Source organism: Rhyacophila brunnea, unplaced genomic scaffold (assembly GCF_057557595.1).
Source record: "Rhyacophila brunnea isolate RB1 unplaced genomic scaffold, BYU_Rbru_1.0 scaffold_18, whole genome shotgun sequence".
NCBI lineage: Eukaryota > Metazoa > Arthropoda > Insecta > Trichoptera > Rhyacophilidae > Rhyacophila > Rhyacophila brunnea.
In genome coordinates, this window is record NW_028232837.1 from 20451229 (window position 1) to 20473924 (window position 22696).

A 22696-nucleotide genomic window follows, 5' to 3' on the forward strand; every position below is an offset into this window, starting at 1 on the left:
AACTTTTCATACAAAACAGAATTAACTGAAAATGAATTCAATTCTACTTAAAGATGGCTAAAAGTATTAAAAAAATGCATTGGCATCGTGTTAGTTAATAGTAATAGTAAGTTGCATAGTTAAAAATCGATTGCAAGATTTGTACTGGATAAACAACCACCGGACAAATAAGAATATTACCTAATAAAAACGTTATAAAAATAAAAAATGCATGTGTTTCTATTCGTTTCTTCTGCCACGTTCTTTGTTTGAATAAGTTAACAAAATGGAGTCTTCTCGAAAGCGTAAACATGACACACCAACTTTAAAACAAAAATTGGAAATTTTACAAAAGATAGATAGCGGAGCTTCATTTACTGACATTGCTAAAATGTACAATATTGGTCGCTCAACTGTTTATGGTATAAGAAAGAACAAAAGCATGATTGAAGATTTTGTGACAACCGCTGACTCTGGAATTGGGCATCGGCAAAGAATGAGGACGGGCGATTATCAACAGTTAGAGGAAACGCTTTATTCGTGCTTCTTGTAAGAGCGTCAGCGACATACATTGATTTCTGCAGACATTTTACGCCAAAAGGCACTGTTCTTGTATGAGAAAATTTATAAAAAAAACGATTTCCGAGCTAGCGAAGACTGGTTAAGTAAATTCAAAGGAAGATTTGGCATCCGCATTTTAACTATGACCGGAGAGAAGTTATTAACTATTATACTTCTTCTTATTGTGCCATCTCCTAGCGGAGGTCGGCCACCATCAAGGCGATCTTATCTCTGTTGTCTGCTACCCGAAACAGTTCAGTGGAGCTGCACTCAGAATCACGGAGGTTCTTAAGCCACGAAATGCGGCGCCGTCCTCTGCTACGCTTCCCATTGATCTTTCCTTGAATGACAAGTTGGGGAATGCTGTATTTTTGTCCTCTCATAATGTGGCCGAGGTATTGTAGTTTCCTGGTTTTCATACTACGTAGAACTTCTCGGTCCTTCCCCATTCGGTTGAGAACTTCAACATTTGTCACCCGGTCAGTCCAAGGAATTTTGAGGAAGCGTCTATACAGCCACATCTCGAAAGCTTCAAGTCTCCGTGACATCTCTTGGTTTAGCGTCCATACTTCCAAACCATAGAAAAGAATTGAGAGCACATAACATCGTACCATACGCAGTCTCAGACCTAGGTTAAGATCTCGATTGCTAAGGAGGCGTCTCATTTTGAGAAAGGCGCTCCTTGCGATCTCAATTCTAGTTTTTATTTCCTGAGACTGGTCCCATTTCTCATTGACCCATGTACCTAAATATTTATAATGGGTCACACGTTCGATTGGTTCGCTGTTAATGACAAAATTTGTGTTGGTGTCTGGTGTCGCTGTTTTTGATACTAGTAATAGTTTTGTTTTCTTGAGGTTCATTTTTAAACCATAAGAATTACTGACCTCATTAACCTTTTCTACCAGTTGATGTAAAATCTTTAAACTATCAGCAATCAGCACAGTATCATCGGCATATCGTATATTGTTAATATGTTTGCCATTAACCATAATACCCACCGATTCACCTTTTAAGGCTTCCTTGAAAATAGCTTCCGAGTACATGTTAAATAGCAAAGGTGACAATATGCACCCCTGTCTTACACCGCGACGAATTTTTACCGCTCCACTGATTTCGTTTTCAATCTTAATATTCGCTGTTTGATTCCAATATAAGTTAGCTATCAGTTGAATGTCTCTTGCATCGATGCCTTTCTCCTGTAAGAGTTCGAGAAGTTTAGGATGCCTAACAGTATCGAATGCTTTCTCGTAATCGATGAAACACATATAAACATCAACATTAACATCTAGGCATCTTTGCACTAGAACATTCAAGCTGAAAAGTGCTTCGCGAGTGCTCAAACCACTTCTGAAGCCAAATTGTGTGTCATCCATGTCTTCTTCGCATTTTCGAAAAATCCTATTATGGATGATTTTTAATAAAACTTTTAACATGTGGCTATGTTTTTAGAATTTCGTATTGCGTTTATTATTTCTGCCCTATTTATGCATGGGGCTTGTTCACATTCATTAAAAGTATAGCCAATAGGTCCCCTATCATCATCAAACAGATTTTCAATATGTCTTCCAACGAGTCAGCTTCTTTTCTATATCTAATATAATACACCCATCTTCGTCTTTCAAGATAGTTGATAAGGTTCCTTTCGTAAGATAGATAGCGGAGCTTCATTTACTGACATTGCTAAAATGTACAATATTGGTCGCTCAACTGTTTATGGTATAAGAAAGAACAAAAGCTTGATTGAAGATTTTGTGACAAGCGCTGACTCTGGAATTGGGCATCGGCAAAGAATGAGGACGGGCGATTATCAACAGTTAGAGGAAACGCTTTATTCGTGGTTCTTGTAAGAGCGTCAGCGACATACATTGAATTCTGCAGACATTTTACGCCAAAAGGCTCTGTTCTTTTATGAGAAAATTTATAAAAAAAACGATTTCCGAGCTAGCGAAGGCTGGTTAAGTAAATTCAAAGGAAGATTTGGCATCCGCATTTTAACTATGACCGGAGAGAAGTTATTAACTATTATACTTCTCCTTCTTCGATGGCGCTACAGCTCAAGTTGAGCCCTGGCCTCCTCATAACTATTATACTAATTTGTACAAATTTCTCAATAAAAACTATTTTTACGAAATATGTACCTGTTTTAATTTTTACCATATTATTTTGTATGTATGCACTATAGTCCGCCGTTTTCACTAATTGGACACGTCTGGTTTTTGGGGTGGCGGATTACTGAGGGTGTACTGTATTATAACCAAACTTCTTAAGTCGTAATTTTGATTATTTTGTTTTAAATGTATTCTGTGCAAATAAATTACTTATGAAGGTAACTCGCAGTTGTAAGGTTACAATCCCGATGTAGTAGTGATTGTTATTTTGTGACATACAATCATGAGGCTTGCGATGCCCAGTGATTGGCATTCCTTGTTAAGAATATCCACTGCAAACACAATGTAATAAGCATAATCTTGGTTATAGGTTGGCGATGTCTGTGGACATCAGGTGAGGTTATCGACAGTATTCCCGGAGCCACCCGGTGGTGCTTTGCTCTACTGCACAGCTGGTGCGTTGCTCCGACGATTTGCAGCTTCACCCGAAGTAAGTAACAATAGTTAAAAAAAATAATTAACAGATTGCACTAGTACATAATATATATCACTTCCAAATGTTTATAGACCTGGGGCCTTATGTTGTAACTTGCGAGTTGAAGTCGCCCGGTCGACATGACGTCATATGACATCATTGTGACGTATTACCGGAGTAATAATAGCATTCGAGAAATTAACGCTACTCAAATACTGGCGTTATTCATTGTCCCCATACACAAATAGGTGTTTCAGCATAATAATATCTATGGTGAGCTGTGTGCTTGGGCGGCTCGCCTCGATGCGTGTATTGAGGTTACGTCACAATTATGTCATGTCGTCGGGTGACTTCATGTCGCAAGTTATAACATAAGACCCCTGTGCCTCGATTAAAATGGTATTTGTTTATTTTAGTTACCCGGTTGCAGTCATCTTGTTTTGGATGAAGCCCATGAAAGGTCCGCTGACTCGGATGCAGTTATGGCCCTCTCCAAAAGGGCTATGAAACTTAATCCTAACCTCAAAGTTATCGTTATGAGTGCTACAATCGACACAAAGTTATTCAGCAGGTACCAAAAAATCCTATTCATTTAAGTCACTCTCAATCTGCTGCTGGATGAAGGCCTCTCCTTGCTGTCTCCACTTTTCTCAGCCTGTAGTCTTTCACTGCTACATATTTCTTGGAGAACTTCAATCTCTCCTCACAAATATGTTGTATATAAGGTGCTAATATTGGTTTGTTTTATCTTTTATCTAGGTACTTTGACAATTGTCCAATAATGGATATCCCTGGCTTCACGTATCCTGTTGAAAGTCATTACCTCGATGAGTTTACTTCTGGAAATTGGCTTTCTCTGGATAAAACTTGGGAAGCAAACAAAAGAGAAGGTTTGACCCAATTATGACATTTTAAAATTTTACTTTAAAATTCATAGATATTATATGTAATACCAAACACGTTGAAGAAAACCTTCAGTAGAAGATGTAGCCTTAATAAATGAAAGTGATGTATTGTGAAGAAGAGAAACAGAAAAAAGAAACTTTTAATTCCTCTCAATAGTGCCAGTATCTGCTACAGTGTTGCCATCTTTTTCTATGTTGATTATAGTACAAAAAGGTAAAAATTATAGTATTTCTGATAAAGCTACAGTACAGGAACATTTTTCATCTGGAATCCTTAAAAATTATAGTATTTTACATTTTTCACGGATTCAAAATTATAGTACAGTTGGCAACACTGATCTGCTATGACAAATGTGATGTGCTGTGATGTAAAAGTTGCACTGTATATTGTTGATCTCGGTGAATATTGTATTTTTAACCGATTGGAGACAATCAACGCCGCTGTTGCAGGATGCAGGACATGGTGAAAATCAATCATTTTTAATCATATTTTGATATATTTATTATTTAATTATAGAGGTAGTTACCATTTTTTGGTGTTGCAGAGTCCGATATATTTTTTAAGAATTATTTGATTTATAAAATATATTTTTATTTAAATTTGTTAAAATAATGATCAGTTCGGTAGGTATGAGGTGTTTGAGAGAGTAAAAAACATAATATAATGGCCTTTATAATAATATAATAAAATAATAATAAAAAAATATAATTTTCTAAATATCTTGAAGAGTTATTATGTTTAGCTCGATTTTACAACGTTTTTATTAGGTCATATTCTTATTTGTCCGGTGGTTGTTTATCTGGTACAAATCTTGCAATTGATTTTTAACTAACTTCTCGACTAGCTAGACATTTGAAACTTTTAGAATATATTAGAACACAATGCCAAAGCATTTTTTTAATACTTTTAGCCATCTTTAAGTAGAATTGAATTTATTTTCAGTTAATTCTGTTTTGTATAGTTGTTTTGGAAGAAATCCGTAATCCAATCCACTATTATTGGTTGCTAGGGGAGGGGTCTGGGGTCCTAGCAACTAAATTAATAATATATACATGCGTTACTATGGAAATCAATATGAAATGTCAAAATGACATTTCAGTATTATTTCTATCAAGTACAATTTTTTTGATTGTTTAAGCTAGTCAACTCAAATTTATATAATTCAACAGAAAATTTAAAAACGTTGTAGGAATATAAAAAGCTCTTTTTATCTTTTAATTATTTAGTATATCTTTCTTTTATCGTATATAGTATATCTACTTCTATCATAGACTTTTTATCTTTGTCATTTTGCATAAGAAATGGCTAAAAAACACAAAAAAAAAATATTTGACTTGTTACAAATAAATACCAGGAGAATACGATACCTTTAAAAAATATTTTAAAAATTAATTTGAATTAAACGAGTTATATCAATTTTAGTAATCAGTGTACCTTGTTATATTAACTGATTCTGCCAAATCTACCTTGTTTCAATGGGTTTTAATATTTTACTTACGTATTTTTAATTGTCTTTTTTTGTTGTTATTTTTATCATTCAGATGGGAAGGCCTTTGTGGACGCAAATGATGTTGCAGAGATGATTAGATGGGTGGACAAGACGAAGCCAGAGGGCGCCATTTTGTGTTTTCTCCCTGGGTGGGGTGAGATCAGAAAAGTCAAAGACCAACTAGAATACCAATTGGGAAACTCCAGGGCCCATTTTATATTACCTGTTCATTCAAGGTAAGTTAGTACTTTACCTGCTATTCTTGCCAACACGGCGTCCTGATAGTAGTTAACTGTTACGATAGGTATTCATAATTCCATCAGATCACTATTTAATTATTTAGAGTGACATTCTTTATTAAAAAAATGTAACTCTAGAAATAATTTCTTCAAAAAGGCTATCAAATCAAGACCAGCAGAAAATATTTTCGGCTCCTCCTCCCGGTGCCAGGAAAATTATTCTCGCAACTAACATCGCAGAAACCAGCATCACTATTGACGATGTCGTCTACGTGATCGATACTGGAGTGCACAGAGAACAGCGACTAATGGACGCCAAAGGTACATATGATATTTTATCACTTAAATGCAGTACTACCCTAAGTCCCTGATGTATAGAATGTCGATGCTATGTAAAACTAACACAACCATAAAAGCTATGTATCATTGGCGAAGGGTGGAGGTAGGCTGTGGAGATCCAACATAAACGGTGCACACTTCGATACGATTCTGGTATCGATACTTTTTCTTTAGATATGACGGCCCTGGTCATGTGTATGTTCAAATAAAGGTGTCTTTTCATGTTATCACTTTTATACACTACATAATATTTAGGTGATGTTTTTACTTTGTTGTTGAGTTATGGTATTAAATTAATTATCTATTAATTTTGATTATTTTGTAATTACACCACGGTCGCATTGCCAAAAAAATGATTTTGTATATATCTTATTTAATTGTGAAACACTTAATCATGAACATGCGCAGTTGTAATTTTTTATAGTGCGCAGTAATTATGCAGGACTAATGTGATTATTGTTACAGTTTTTATTGTCGACTTCACTTACACGCAGCCTATTGTATCGCTTTCTCTCGCTCCCATTATGTTTTGTTTCGTGCCAAAACTATATAACCTCACACTTGTGTTACTACAATATGTTTATAGTGGTAACACGTTTCTTTCATATATTCCCCATCACTGAATCTCTGTTTGCGGCAAAAAACAAGCAGCTGTTATATTTGAATGACAGGCGGTACATTTCATTAGGTTTATTGATTGAATATTTTTATTAATAAAACTGAAAAGACACGCATTGCTATGTCATCATTATGTTTTAATAGTATTACATATATCGTCGCCATAGATGTCAAGGGAGTCAGTCCACAAAATCATAATGCTGAGAAACAGGCATGCAAAGATTTTGTGTGACAAATAAAAATGACATTTTTTTATTGAACTTTTTTGTTTTTAAAGATATACCGGTGAAACTTTGAACATAGAATATACTTTGTGGTGTTACCTTTTTATTATTTTGTACAAATAACTAAAAAAAATAGTTATGTGTTAATATTGAAATGTACAAAAAATGTAGTCAAAAGAGTTTTGTGGCTTAAATCCATTGACCACTGCATCTTTGATGATTTTAAAATGCTTTTATATACTTAACTCATTTTCTTTCAAAAATCTTAACACCGCTGCACATTCATGTACTGAAATATGACTATATTCTAAAACATTAGAGCGAGAGGTTTAAAAGAACACTATTTTATGTAATAAAAATACTTTTTGCAGTCATCAAATGTTTAAAATAAATATAAAGGATAACAAGGCTTCAAAATTATATAAATAGATTATCTACAACGTTTAAGGAATGTCCAGGATCATGGTTTGAAAATGCAATAAAAGTTCCATTTTGACCTACGCTGAGCATGTCCCCCCTTAATGGTTTTGAAGTTTTTTTGTTAATTCTATTTTATGTTAAAATTTTATATTAAAATATTATGAGCGGGCTATAAACCTATTTTTGGAACGGTTGAGTATAATCGCCAGTTCAATTAATTAACTATAATGTTTGCTTGCTTACAGGAATATCATCATTGGACAGTGACTGGGTGTCTCAAGCAAATGTCGCGCAGCGTAAAGGCAGGGCCGGCAGAGTGAAGCCAGGCCATTGCTTCCATATGTATACACAAGAAAAGATGCACTCCTTCATTGAGAATCCTACACCTGAAATTTTACGGTTAGGCCCGTTTCAGACGTGACACCGGTGTCGCGCTCGTATATAATAAGGAGGCCATTGTATTCGAATAAAAGGGCCTTTGTATTATGTTTATGAACGCCCCGAGCTAATGAGTCAAAGCGTGTCCGGTACACTTTTCCGTTGGCCGCTACATTCTCATGCCGCCGATACACGTGTTTTTATGACCGCAGCCAGTTTTATGTTCTAATTTATATCGTGAAATTATGCGTTGACTCATTAGCTCTGGGCGTTCATAAACATAATACAAAGGCCCCTTTATTAGAATACAGATGCCTCCTTATTATATACGAGCGCGACACCGGTGTCCCATCTGAAACGGGGGTTAGAATAATTTGATTTCACTATCAGTATATTTTTCATTCAAATATTAATTTCTATTTAATTTATATTCACATTGTAATGAATAAATATATCAAAGGGTCGATGCACAGATTTATGTTCAGTTTTATATATCTTCTGATACTTAAAGTTAATATTTGGACGTTTTCATCATATGTATATTGCAAAAAACAAAGATTCCTGCAAGAGTTATATATGTATTCATCAAAAGTCAGCTGTCTTTGGGCAGCCGTTTTATAATCAAGAGAAATATGAGTGTTCAGTCGATGGCTGTTTTGATTTTTGCATCATTATCAAGACTACTCATAGATTCTTTTATTGTGTTTACTGTCAATTCATGGTGGAATGGATTGTATTATTGATTAATTTAATAAAACGCAAAATTTTTAGTACTTTATTTTTATTATTTAATAAATCTGGACCGGTTTCGTCCGCCTCAGAGGGACATTTTCAACTGAATTTTCATCCGAATTTTTATCTGATAGTGTCCCTATGAGGCGGACAAAACCGGTCCAGATTTATTAACTTGTTGACCGCGGAGCATTTAATGACTATATAATTACTACATTCAAATTTTGCGTTTTATTAAATTAATCAATAATACTACTCATAGTCTCGGTGGAAGTGTAAATGGAAATCGTCCAAGTCAATACTAACCAGTGATGCCAACCGTACTATAATTATAGTACAATACTATAATTTTAATTCCGTGAAAAATGTAAAATACTATAATTTTACGCCAAATATACCAAAATACTATAATTTTAAAAGATTCAATACGAAAAATGTTCCTGTACTATATATTTTTCAGAAATACTATATTTTTTTACGCCTTTGTACTATAATCAGCATAGAAAAATATGGAAACACTTATACTAACCCAATTAATTAAATAATGTCTTAAATCTAAACTTATGTTACCAATGTTTTAGTGTACCTCTGGAGAAGACTGTATTGGATTGCAAAACATATAGTGAAAAAGAAAAGGCTCTGGATTTCTTAAAACAGTTTCCACAACCGCCCCGTGCAGAAGCCATTGAATTGGCTGTCAATGATTTGATAGATTTGGGTAAGTCACAAGTGCACAGCGAACAGCTATCGAATATTTACTTTGACTCGTAAAAATAATTTGATTATTAGAACAACATAATACCTAGAAACTGACAGTGGCAAAGGGTGGAAGTAGGCTGTTGAGATCCAACATAAATATTGCATACTAAACTTTTGTCAATCAAACGTATTTGTGTTCATTGAACTAAAGCGTCAATTACATTGAGCTACTTTACGAGCTGTTTGTTGGCAAATTTAAAAGCGGGCGATTCAGCTACTGCGATTGTGATGATGACACACAAAACTTTCCATTCGCTGAGAAGCCACAAGCCAGCGACTATTTTGACAGAACGTAGTTCGCTTTTTTACCGGGAGTTTGCTACTACGCTCTACTGCGCAGACGCAGTAAGCCCGGCCCACACGCCGGCGTGTAGCGTGTAAAGTTGACCGGCTTTCATCTTTTCTCTGTAGATTGTTTACAATCTGCTTGTTAGCTTGTTCAATGATTACACTGGGCGACTTTACATGCAGATTGTAAATTCGCCAACTAACAGCTCGTAAAGTAGCTCAATGTAATTGACGCATTAGCCTACAATGTGTAGATAGTGTTTGTTAGTTTTTAAAATTCAATTAAACCCTGCCAAATCCAAGCCATACTAGATAATAGTCAAAAATATTCGTTTATCCATGAAATATTTAAAATTATGCCATTTCATAATTTAGATATTTTGTAGATTGAAGAATATCTTTTATCGATTATGGTTTGGTTAGGCAGGGCTAAATGAATTTTATAAAACTAACCAACCCCTTCTGTAATAAATTATGTGTTCTGAAGTCAAGAAAGCCAAATAAGTATGACTGAAAAAGTGTGCATTATTTTGTTGGATCGGCCATAGTATACATAAACTATTATGCTTTGGTTTAGTCAGTGTTTAATTGAATTTAAAAAACTAACCAGCACCATCTGCAAATTGTATTATTAGTTCAACGAAAACAAATAAGTATGACTGACAAAGTGTAGTGAGCAATATTTATGTTAAATCCAGCCTACCTCCACCCTTCGCCACTGGAAACCGACAGCTATAACTTGGGGTGCTATAACACAATACACTGGCAATACTCACATTGTGTCACACGCCTCAAGTTATAGTTGTAGGACTATATATACAAGAGAATTCCTATGAATAACGTGATTTGATTTAATAATTAATAAAATTACAATGTAAGAAATGAACGACACCTTTGAATACCATGAAATTGTTGGTCTGTAATTGTAACTAGTATTTTTATGAAGATAGCTGATTAGTGCTGTGTATTGTTATTCTTTTCATTTCGTTATAATCAGTAATATATAAAGTTTCAGTCTGTCCAGTATGTATGATAATTTGTTTTTATTTAAAGGTGCGCTTGACAAGTTTGAGAACCTGACATCCCTCGGAAGACGTATTGCGTCGTTCACTACGCACCCTAAATTATCGAAGGCTCTTGTTCATTCCACCATTTTCAAAGTCGTCAGTCCGGTGGTTGATATCTCTACAATTTTATCCAATAACACTGATGTATTTACCTGTCTAGTCAACCAACGAGATGGTAAATATATTACGTAAATTATGTGAATTGCATTTTAATTAACATACATAATGTCTCTCCATCAAGAATGGACAGTTTACAGCATTGAAGCGATACTAAATCATTCAGATCTCTACATATTACATTAATAACAAATGACAATAAAATTTTGTTTATGGTATGTTTATTAAGTTTTTGTTTATACTAAAAATTTTAAATTTAGAATGTTTATACATAAAAATTTTGACAATTCCAAATTGATAACAATGAATGTGTAGATTTAACATTCAACATAGCATACACATATACCACATTATTATTTTTGATGTATTAAGACTCAATTATTACGTTCTGTTTGTTAATATTACAGAGGTACGAAGAACCAAGCGCAAATACCATCCAACATCTGACCACCAAGCGCTGTATTGGTTGAATGACCACTATGAAAGAATCAAAAGGGAAGAAGGCTTCAGGTCTGCAAATGATTTTTGCCGACAGTATTACCTAAGGAGAGAAAGAATGAATTCAATAGGAGGTATGCCTAAGAATAAATCGCGGAAATATATTTTTACCACATAAAAATGGCACATCAATCAATCATCGGCGCAAAATACTACTTATGTATGTGTCCAAATTCCCTACATGACAGTTTTGATACTTGTCCAAGATAGATGACACTGTGACAGATGTTTATCAAATGACTAACAAATATTTTTCAAAAAAGATGTAAATGATTTTGAAATTTTCCACGATATGAGTGAGTGACTGTAATTTCGTACTATTTGCCCTTTGATCAGTGTTGTGACTATTTCCATGATATTCAAGCACAAAATATACTGTCGAACAAGTACTTCTTGTCCACATGTTAAAACTGTGAACTAACAATCCCCTCCAGTGCAGCTAATCGTACTCCCATTTTGAAATGATTAACGCCCCCAAATTTATCATTTCATTTTATGCTCCCGTAGTGTACAGATCTGTCAATTTACGTAATTTGAAGCTTTTTAAAATAAAAAATATGTCTAAAACGATCGGAAGTAATGTTAGAATTTTTATTAGTAAACGTTTGGTTTATTGCAAAGAAGAAAAGAAGTCATTAAAAAAAAAGAGTCGATACATTATTTAAACACACTTCTATCATGCGTTGCCATGCCATGACAGTGCACATTAAATTGCATCAAATATGCATATACACGGCATGGCACTCATGCAATAGAGTATATTTCTTCATTGTGTATATTTGTCTACATTTTATTTCTGTTTTTCACGTGGGCAAAGTCACAGGTCATTGCTGGTCCGTCATGTAAACGTTGCATGTATTGAATGTGATTGTCCATTTCAGATTTGCGCAAAATCTGCCTGGAGCATTTGCAGCAATGCAGGATGTTGAGCAAAATTCATGATTACGACAATATCGCATCCATGAGGGAGAATAAATATGCGTCGGTGGATGAACTCGTCAAGGGAGTGTTGCTATCTGGACTCAACACTGTCATTCAGACCAGGTTCAATGTCAAATCCAAAGGCAAACTCGAAAAAGTCAAAGACGTTTTTACCGAGTAAGTGAATCACTATCTACTTATTTTTTATGACTGATTTTTCAAACGATGAATTCGAATTTATGATACAGCAACTAGTAATTTTTTTGGTAGATCTAACCAAGACGTTGTGTAACAAAAAACCGTCATAGGCAATTTTAAGATTAAAAAAAAACACTCACAGTGATAGGCCATGCGGTCAGCCACAAATTACCAACCTTTCAGTTGACAGCCAAGCGTGCACCAAATGCACCATTGAGGTCGTAGCAAATGTGAAAATTTTTGAGAATACACAACCAATAAAATTCTAATTGATTTAATTCCATTTGAGTCAGTTTTTGCGATCCGGGTTTCGTCTTTCGGCATCTTCAGGTGCCTGGTCCTTTACCTAGGCCTTGTCCACATGGCACATTTTGACTCGCGCGCATTCCAAGTACATGTGACCTCATTGAGCCGTCCATGCGCACTCGCACTGTGGTAACTGTTGCGCGCTATTGAGGTACAGGTGACCTCTTTGAGGTGTCCACATGCACTCGCGGTGAGACACGCGCTATGTGGACAAGGCCTTAGCATGTAATAAGGTTTTACATTCTTTTGTATTAATTTGTCACATATATAAACGAGAGTAGTCCGTGTGCATTTACCATTGGTGAGTGTGCATAGTGCCTGAAGACGCCGAAGGGTGAAACCCAGGTCGCAAAAAATTACTCATGGAATAGTACAAAACTTAAATCAATTAGAATTTTAATTCAAATTCCATCAAGAACCTTTTAAGTTTGTTATGTCTTCACATATTATGTAAGACTCAGTCCTATTATTGTGGGTTCATTGCTCATGTTTTTATTTTTTTGCTAAAATCTTTGGATTCAACTATCTCAAAACTATGATCTTTCACATAGTACTGTCTGGTTCCAGGATGGTGACATTTATTACCTATTTTGTCTTTTACATATTATACAAATCCATGTCACAAAGATAATTTTTTAATTGACAAGTGCCTTTGTATGTGGAGAACCTTAGTATGTAGAAGTGAATATGAGATAGTTTACAGTGATGACAAGAATTCGATCCACACTTGACGATGGCAATGTTGAAGATTATGAAAATGGGGAACACGACAAATAGCTTTACTTCTGTCACCTTTTTTATATTATACTTTATTTTTCAATCACTTTCAATATGTATATTTATTTTGCTCTTTCAGCCGTGGCCAGCGAGCATTTATGGCGACTGACAGTGTGAATCACCAAGCACAAAAACTTATCCCCGACGGAGTGTATCTTCATTGCGGAGCTGTCCATTCTGAGGAAAGAAGAGGCGTTCTCGTCAGGGATACTTCTCTATTGTCACCCATAACACTTTTTATGTTCTGTTCTAAGGTCGGTACCTTCTGTTTAACTTTATTTAACTATTTCGGTTGTAATAAATGAAATATTGTTGGACATAGCAATATCTAATTTAATTTTACTAAAATCCACTTTACATAATATGTGAATTTGGCTCAATTTACCGAGAGTACACCGCAGAGAAACGTCAGATTTTTTTAGTCAATACTTGAAAGCATCTAAGCGCCACTTTTTGAGCATAGACAATCATTGAAAAATTGCTATTATATGGCTTAATCGCTATTATAAGCGTAGACAATAAGCACAAATATAAAAATCTTTTACAATGAATAAAATTCAAACATTTTCAATTACCTAATAAAATTCGCCGTTTTCAAAAATCAGTATAGCATATTAGAGTTCGCCAATGCATTTCATAAAATTTAAATAATTATAAAGTAACTTTTGACACAGACACTCGTGCTTAAACCTTCATATAAAAACGCTCTAAATAGGTAGGTAAGTATGCGAAAATAAGGAACATTTATCAAAATAACGTTATAGATAACAATATTTTCATATATTAATCACTAATCAAAGAGTAAATACAAGCCATCCAAGCCATTATCACTCGTATTTCTTATTTTATTGATCAAATTTGAGTCGGAATTATCTGAAATTATAACAATGTCGTTTAGTTAACACGGCTCAATTTTATATATAAAATATTGTTATTTATAACATTATTTTGAAAAATGTTCCTTATTTTCGCATACCTACTTACCTATTTAGAGCGTTTTTATATGAAAGTTTAAGGCTCGCACAAACCAACGCGAATATTCACCAAGTACCCCGTCAAAATATCCCGAAAAAAGCACCCGCCATCGGAAGGTCCGGTCAAAAGAGTCTCAAAAAAAGCCAATGCCGCTGTAATGCTCCCTACTTACCTGTTGTTAATGAACAAACGTAACATTTATTCACGTAGGGGATCAAAAGATACAATGAAAGCCATCAATTTGTCATATATTTGGCTATTTTTTTAGACTCTTTTGACCGGACCTTCCATATCGATGCGGGTGCTTTTTTCGGGTTATTTTGACGTGGTAAATGCGAATGGATGGCAGTGTCGGAGACAAATAATTGTATCAATGATAATATAAAATTATTGATATATTATTTGAATGCTTGATACCGAAACGTCAAACAATCGCAACGCTCCATATTGAACTTTGTAAGATAATATCTTAATTCCCTTCCGAAATCTGAACGTCGCGTGCTCTTTCCCGTAAGCCAATACGAGCTTGATTGGCGAATATTCGCTGCGAATAATTCGCTTTGGTATGTGCACGAATGTCTTAGGTTACTTTATAATTATTTAAATTTTATGAAATGCATTGGCGAGCTCTATTATGCTATACTGATTTTTGAAAACGGCGAATTTTATTAATTTAAAATGTTTGAATTTTATACTTACATTGTAAATGATTTTTATATTTGTACTTATTGTCTACGCTTATAATAGCGTTTTCGCCATATAATAGCGGTTTTTTCGCTTAGATGTTTTCAAGTATTGACTAAAGAAATCTGACGTTTATCCAGGGTGTACGGTCGTAATATAGAGCCGTGAATTTTTAATTTGGAATGACAGAAATATTTAAGAATGATGTTTCAATTAATGTCCTGATTGGGTAGAAGTTAGATGGACCGGTAGGGACCACAAAAATGTGGTTACCTGTTATCAATGGCCAGTCACACTCGACCGTAGGCAGTCGCAGGTTTGTGGTCGGTTGCTGTACATTGGCAGATTCTGACGACGACCGTTTGCCACGATCGACACCGATCGTAGAATGCCACTTTGGATCGTTCCCTGGAGTCATAACCAAAATAGAATAATTCCTATGTTTAGTATCAGATTCACATGCCGGTTAATAACAATTGGGTCGAAGATTTCTAAACGAAAATATCCGAAATAATAATGAGCTTTTATATAAGATTCGCACGTGGCGTGACCTGTCTTGATTTTGACATAGCACAATTTTGACGTTTACATAATGAATGTTGCTTGACTTTATTCATTATTTTATATGTATTGTAGAAAATAAAAATAATATGCCAATAAATACAATCAGCAACCTGTTACTTGTCTAAATGTAATCTCTAATAGTTTCCATTGGTATTTAAAAGTAGCAAGATATGGTGAGGGAAGACTGTTTAGTGTTGTCACCAAGCTGACTTTTGGTTTACTCATAATTATTATTAATAACCAATCAAACCAAGCGTCAACACGGTCGGACCGATAGTATAATCATGTAATTTCTATTATTTAAAGTCAATGATTGCTCAGAATGGTCGGCGTGGATCGTTGAATATTATTGGGACTGTGAGTTTGCCGATGTAATTAGGCTTTAATACATAAATAGTAATTGTTATATTTTTTTTACATTTTTTCAGATCAAAAAAGTATATCAAAATGAAGAGAAAGTCGTGTTTGAAATTAACAACCGAAGAATAATGATGCAGTGCACTCCAACGTAAGTTACTATTATTTCTTGATGTCGTTTATTTTCTTCCTTTGATAAGTTTCTTTCAGCGTATTTTGGTAAATCTGGTAAGCAGATTAGAAATGTAAAAAGCATTCAAATCTCTGTATTATAAAAGTAGTGTCAAACTTTTTTTTAAATTAATTACTGTTTAATTGTGTTTACAAAATCGTCTGGTTTCCCTGGCTTACACTCTATAATCTATATGGTTATTATGTCGATATGAGTCCAAGACGAGTCTCATTAGTATTTTAAGCACAGGGGAAGATTTTATACAACGAATTATCATTATTTAGATGAGCAATTAATATGTAATATCGTAAATAATGTTACCTAGGTGAGAAAGCAATGTAAGAGTGCCAACATCAGGGCGCATTTGTTTTTATTTACAATATTTTCAGTACTGCCAACACAAAGAGAATCAAAATTTTCTATAGTTTCAAATTAAGCTGTTTTGTGCAACAATAATCCAACCCATTTTACAACGTTTTTATTAGCTCGTATTCTTATTTGTCCGGTGGTTGTTTGTCCAGTACAAATCTTGCAATCGATTTTTAACTAACTTCCCGACTAGCTAGAAAAAATTTAGAATACATTAGAACACAATGCCAATGCATTCTTTTAATAGTTTTAGCCATCTTTAAGCAGAATTGAATTCATTTTCAGTTAATTCTGTTTTGTATGAAAAGTTATTTCTATATTTGTTTGTTTGTTTGTTTTTTATTTACTTCATATGAAGTACAAGTTTGAGCATATTGAGCATAGTAATTCAACAGAAAATTTAAAAACGTTGTATTTAAAAAATTCTTTTAATCTTGTAATTATTTTAGTTTAATTTGAGTTATATACATATTTGAAATCTGTGTTATTTCTTCGTTACTCTTAAAGTTAAATAACTGCATACCCAGTATAGGACCCAAATATCTGTTCTCGAAGCTCAGTACATATGTGATTATTGTGAACCTTCGTGAGGTGCCATGATTGCCATATAGCAGCACTGTGAAAATACGAACGTTAAATAGTTTGTGGTTAGTAAATTTATATTTCTGTTTTCAGTGAAGCCGATGCCTTGGTGCAGTTACGTGACATCACCTGGTCTATAGTCGAATATTACATCGACAACCGCGGCTTCAGGCAGCACGACAAAATGGACGCCTACAGAAAACTCCTTGATGAAGAAAATTATAGTAATGCGAAAGATAAAAAGGAAAATGACGATTTCAATATCATTGAACATTTCAGAGAATCTCTCATCAAAGTTTTGGCCAAAATGCTGAACGACTCAGAAAAAATCATTGATTATTCTACGCCAAAAATGCCAAAATACAGTAAATACGATTGAGATGATTAATTTAATCTAATGAATATGTCTTATTATTCAGAACATAATTTTCTTTACCAATTGTGATAGTTAAATAAATTATTAGTTTAGTTTCATAAGGATAGATTAGTTGTAATCTGACTGTTTCGATTTATAAAATATGTTTATCAGCATTCTTGGTGTCCTTTCAGTTCAGTAGTGTTGCGAGTTCTAAAATTATAGTGGTTCTCCATAAAATTCTATTGTCTTTGTTCAATTTATGATAAGTGTAAAATTGGTAGGTAATTCCGAGCAGTGGCGCACCCAGGGGGGGGGGCAGGGGGCCCTGGCACCCCCCAAAATAAAAATTATCAGAATGTAATTCACCAGCACCTTTATAGAAAAATTTCTTAGATTTTAATTTCTAACACAAAAATTTCGAAAATGTCGAGTTTTTTTAGAAACCCAATCCCTAATGGAAGTGTCAAAAAATTCTCGGTGTCCACTCGAATTCCGGAGTGGTGTACACCGAGTGCAATAGACAAAAGACCGATAAACGAGAAATTAGGCTGTGTTGTGTTGAAGAGGTTTGTGCATAAGTTAAATGCGATAATACTTTTTTTTTGTCCATTGTCAATTAATATTTTGGAACCTCAATATTAAAAAATCGACAATAAAAATTCAGCGTAAAGAACGACTACAACCACCACAGTCGGCGGTAGTGTAAATCAAAAGAACATTTTTTTTCGGTGGAATTTGGCATAAATATTGTAGCTCTTGAGTCTAGACCAGTGCTTCTCAAACTTTTTCATACCACGGGCCCCCGAAATCAGAAAATAAAAATTCAAGGCTCACTTCCCCAAAAATTTTCGTCTTTAGTGACCAACAGTACTTTATTTACCATTAATTATTATTAAACCTATTATGTATATTTTTATTTAAAATAATAGAACATTTTCATTTACTTGCTTGTAAAGCAAAAACAAAAAAAATAACTTAAAATGCATTACAGTTCAGCCTACAAACACAATTTAATGAGAGGGGAATGATAGCATGCATATTTTTACATAAAAGATCAAAATCCGGTACAATGTTTGAAATGATATTTCACAGGGTTGTTCCCATTGAAAGACATGTTCTGTGTTTATTTTGTATTACCAGTAATAATAAAAATGCTGTTTCGCATAGATATGACTTGTCGCAATTAGGTCAATATAAATTTTGTATAATATTTTGTCTATCTAAAAAATCTAAATAATTTAGAAATATTAGCAGATTATTTATCCATATCGGATAGTGTTTTCGAAAAATTTGATCCGAGATTTTAACTGGTTTGTATCAGGTATCACATTTTTATGATTTTTATTCAAATACTTATTGAAATATTTCGCGGCTCCCTAGTAGGAGCTACAGGGTCCCCTAGGGGGTCGCGCCCCCCAGTTTGAGAAGTACTGGTCTAGACCAAGTGGGTAGCATAGCCGTTATTATTTGAGTAATAGTTTAGCATGCTCCGTTATATAAGCCGTATAACTTAACTAAAACATAATATTAGTCTTACGACGAGTCGTTTTTTATTTCCTGGAATATTTTTAAGTATTTACAAAATAATTCATATTGCATTTTTGAGATTACGTCATATAAATAGCACTTGGTAAAATTCGGTAATTCGGGGAATAATTTCAGCAACACCGATGTAAATTATTGATACGCTGTGATTGGTGACATGCTCTATTTGAGTTGTATTAATTAGTCTAGACTCTTAGACGCTACGTAACAATACATGCTAATCACCTCGCCAAACCTAAAATTGGCGTTAGTGTTGAAGTCACAGGCCCATATTGCACTCTTGGTTTAAGATTAACAAAGTTTTTATTTAGCATTTGTAAATTTGTTTCTATCATTAATTTAGTGAAGTGAATTTGTGTAAAAGATTAAGTGAATTTTGTGCTTTCAAATATGGCTGAAAAACGTAGGACAAGTGATATATCGAACTATTTCTTAAAAAAGCTGAAAAAAGATACTTCAAATGGGAACACCAATATCAACGATATTGAAGACAATTTGATTTCGGTTTCAACAGTCGCAGGTCAAAATCATCAGGATCATCCCAAAGAAATTTCTTCTTCAGTCGTAATTATAAATAATTCTCACGATATCGCAATTTTCAAAAATTATTATATTTATTATTATTATTATAATAACTTAGATATCGTGAAAAAATTATGGAAACCTGATCCAAATTATAATTTCCCCGCAACCTGTACAGGAAATCATAACAGAAGGTTCCAATATATATGGTTTGAAAAATTTACATGGCTTGTGTACTCTAAGATGAAAATAATGCGTACTGTAAATATTGTGTGTTTTTTGCACCTACTAATGTTGGAAAATCTAAATAAAAAGATCCCGGACAGTTAGTTACGCTAGGATATAATAACGGGAAAAAAGCCATTGAAAAATTCAATAATCACCGAAAAACAAACTATCATATTATAAAGTCTATTATGGCTTACGAGATGCTCCGTAACATTCGAGACGGAAAATGTCTTTCAATCGATCGGGAAATTGATTTGGGAAGTGCATCACAAGCAGAAATTAATAGAAAGCGATTAGAACCGATTATAAAAACCGTGATTTTTTGTGGTCGGCAAAATATACCGTTGAGAGGACATCGCGATTATGGAGAATTCTCATTTGAACTGGAACCAACCGTCAATGAAGGTAACTTTCGAGCATTGTTAAGAGCTCGAATAGATGTGAGCAATGAACACCTCACCGAACATTTTAAACATGCCGGAAAAAACGCTACCTACGTTAGCTGGAATATACAAAATCAGATTATAAGTGCATGTAACAATATTATTTTGAACCGTTTGACAGAAAAAATTAATAAGGCGAAATGTTTTTCAATCCTTGCTGACGAAACTTGTGACATTTCGACAACGGAACAATTTTCTTTGTGTGTTAGATACATCGACGATGAAAATAACAACAAAATTTGTGAACAATTCATCCAATTTGTTCCTGTAACAAGCACCACAGGAAAAAGCTTATCTGACAAAATATTGGAAAGTTTCCTTAATTTTGGTATCGATTTGTCATATTTACGTGGACAAGGTTACGACGGTGCCGCATCAATGAGCGGGAAGTTTAATGGTGTCCAATCTCATATATCCGCCATATATCCACAAGCTTTATATGTTCATTGTGCATCACACAGTTTGAATTTAGCAATTGGAAATGCTGTAGCTGTGACTGAAATAAGAAATTGTATTGGCATTATTGAAAAAGTATATAATTTCTTTAATACCCCTAAGAGACAGGCAGTCCTTGTTGAAAATATTGATAAATATTCACTGGAAACTAAAAGACAGAAACTACGTCAAGTATGCCCAACTATGACCATGGTGGAACTATTTGATGCAGTGATTCATAGTTTAGAAACAATTACTTGTTGGGAAGATAGAGATTCGTCTTCTAACGCAAAACTTTTGAATAATTCGTTATGTGATTTTGGTTTTATATTATCATTACTGTGCTTGCAAACTATATTTGCGTACACCTTGCCATTGTCTAAAATATTGCAAAAATCAGACAGTGACCTTTTAACTGCCCTAACTTTTGTTGATGATGTTGTGGGTGAACTAAATACCGTTCGCAAAACAACAGAATCTTCATTTAAAGTTATTTATGATGAAGCGTGTGCAAAAGCCAATACCTTTAATGTTGATATAAAAAAGACGCGAACTACATCGAAGCAAACATTGAGGTGTAATGTTCCAGCTGATTCAGTAGAAGAGTATTTTAGAAGAACTATTTGTTCCATTTATTGACCAAATATTAAATCAGCTCAATGAACGTTTCATACGACATCGCACAGTACTGAAGCAGTTTTTAACTCTTCTTACAACAAATATTGCAATTTTGAACGCCGAATTGAAATTGTGGTACAAAAAGTTCGATAAATCAAATGCAGTCACTCAATGCAGAAATGTTGTTGACGCCATTTCAAAATGCGATAAAACGATTTACCCCAACATCTATAATTTACTTAAAATATTTGGAACACTTCCCGTCACAACATAACGATCATTTTCTACCTTACGCCTTTTAAAAACATACTTAAGGTCTACCATGACGCAGTCAAGATTAAATGGACTGGCCTTACTTTATATACACAGAGACATTAAAGTAACCACGGCCGAAGTAATTCAAGAGCTTTGCAAAAAGAAAAGAAAACTTGATTTTGTTCTGTAAATTGTCTAAATTGTAAATTGTAAATCTGGTTGTTGATCAAATCCTAGGTATGTATTATTTTTTTTTTAATTGCATGAAAAATATATTTAACCTTCTTATTTGGCCCTCCCCAATATTAAATCCTGGGTGCGCCACTGATTCCGAGATGGGTATATAGTTAATTGAGCTCTTTCGTTTCATAAATACAAACAATATGTAGTATTAAATATGATGGTTAGTTATTTTAATTTTTCCTTCTCGGTTAGGGAGAAATTAAAGGTTCAAACATTTCTAATGAAAAATATCAGTTATTTATGCACTTATCGTAAATTGACCAAAGGCCACAGAATTGTTAGGTTTGATATTTTAGTCAAGTCGAAATACAAACAAAACCGTCTTTATTAACATGATTCTTAGAATTCAGGTTTGGTATGAAATCTGGGCATTTAATGACATGAATGTAAGGACTGCAAGATTTATCCAAATGAAGATATATTTTCGCCATTTTGAAATACAGAGCTCAAGTTCGGTATGATAATATTTGCATTATTAAATATTACCCATTCCACACACCAATACCATTATTTTTTACAATGCCTATCTGTATTTGAAGTAATAGCTTATAGAAATAAGTAAAGTTTAGTTGAAAATTGGACACTTTATGATACGTTATTACATTCGCTTTAATGATGCATTGTCGGGTGGGTGACTATATCACATTCATCATAATTTTATTTGTACACTAGAAATAAAACACTGTAGGATTGCTGATTTATAATGTTATTTTTTTGTTTTGTAAGAGTTTTTTTTAAATAAAATATTAATTGAAGCCTATTTTTTCTTTTTTCCTATTATTTCCTGTTATATTCCCATACAATCATTCTATGAATTTATCAGAAACGATCCAAATATGAGTGAGTATATTATTACTGTTTTCGATCATGACCCTACGCTTTATGTCAATGAGCTGTTTATGGCTAAAATGCAATATTATATTTTTTAATTCAACTATTTTTCT

The 22696-nt window shown here is 33.8% G+C and overlaps 1 protein-coding gene across 1 annotated transcript in view; it reads left to right on the top strand.

The window, feature by feature from the left end:
• The window catches only part of LOC147073305 (ATP-dependent DNA/RNA helicase DHX36-like), a 52480-nt gene extending 29969 nt beyond the window's left edge, over positions 1–22511 (top strand). The window contains exons 11-24 of the mRNA XM_085945402.1: positions 3022–3141; positions 3543–3697; positions 3886–4016; positions 5574–5757; positions 5918–6081; positions 7607–7760; positions 9053–9189; positions 10572–10760; positions 11110–11274; positions 12082–12298; positions 13482–13656; positions 16054–16133; positions 17199–17757; positions 21845–22511. Of these exons, the coding sequence (XP_085801528.1) occupies positions 3022–3141; positions 3543–3697; positions 3886–4016; positions 5574–5757; positions 5918–6081; positions 7607–7760; positions 9053–9189; positions 10572–10760; positions 11110–11274; positions 12082–12298; positions 13482–13656; positions 16054–16133; positions 17199–17484 (2157 nt within the window). The 3' untranslated portion in view covers positions 17485–17757; positions 21845–22511. The remainder of the gene's footprint in view (positions 1–3021; positions 3142–3542; positions 3698–3885; positions 4017–5573; positions 5758–5917; positions 6082–7606; positions 7761–9052; positions 9190–10571; positions 10761–11109; positions 11275–12081; positions 12299–13481; positions 13657–16053; positions 16134–17198; positions 17758–21844) is intronic.
• Positions 22512–22696: the final 185 nt, after the last annotated feature.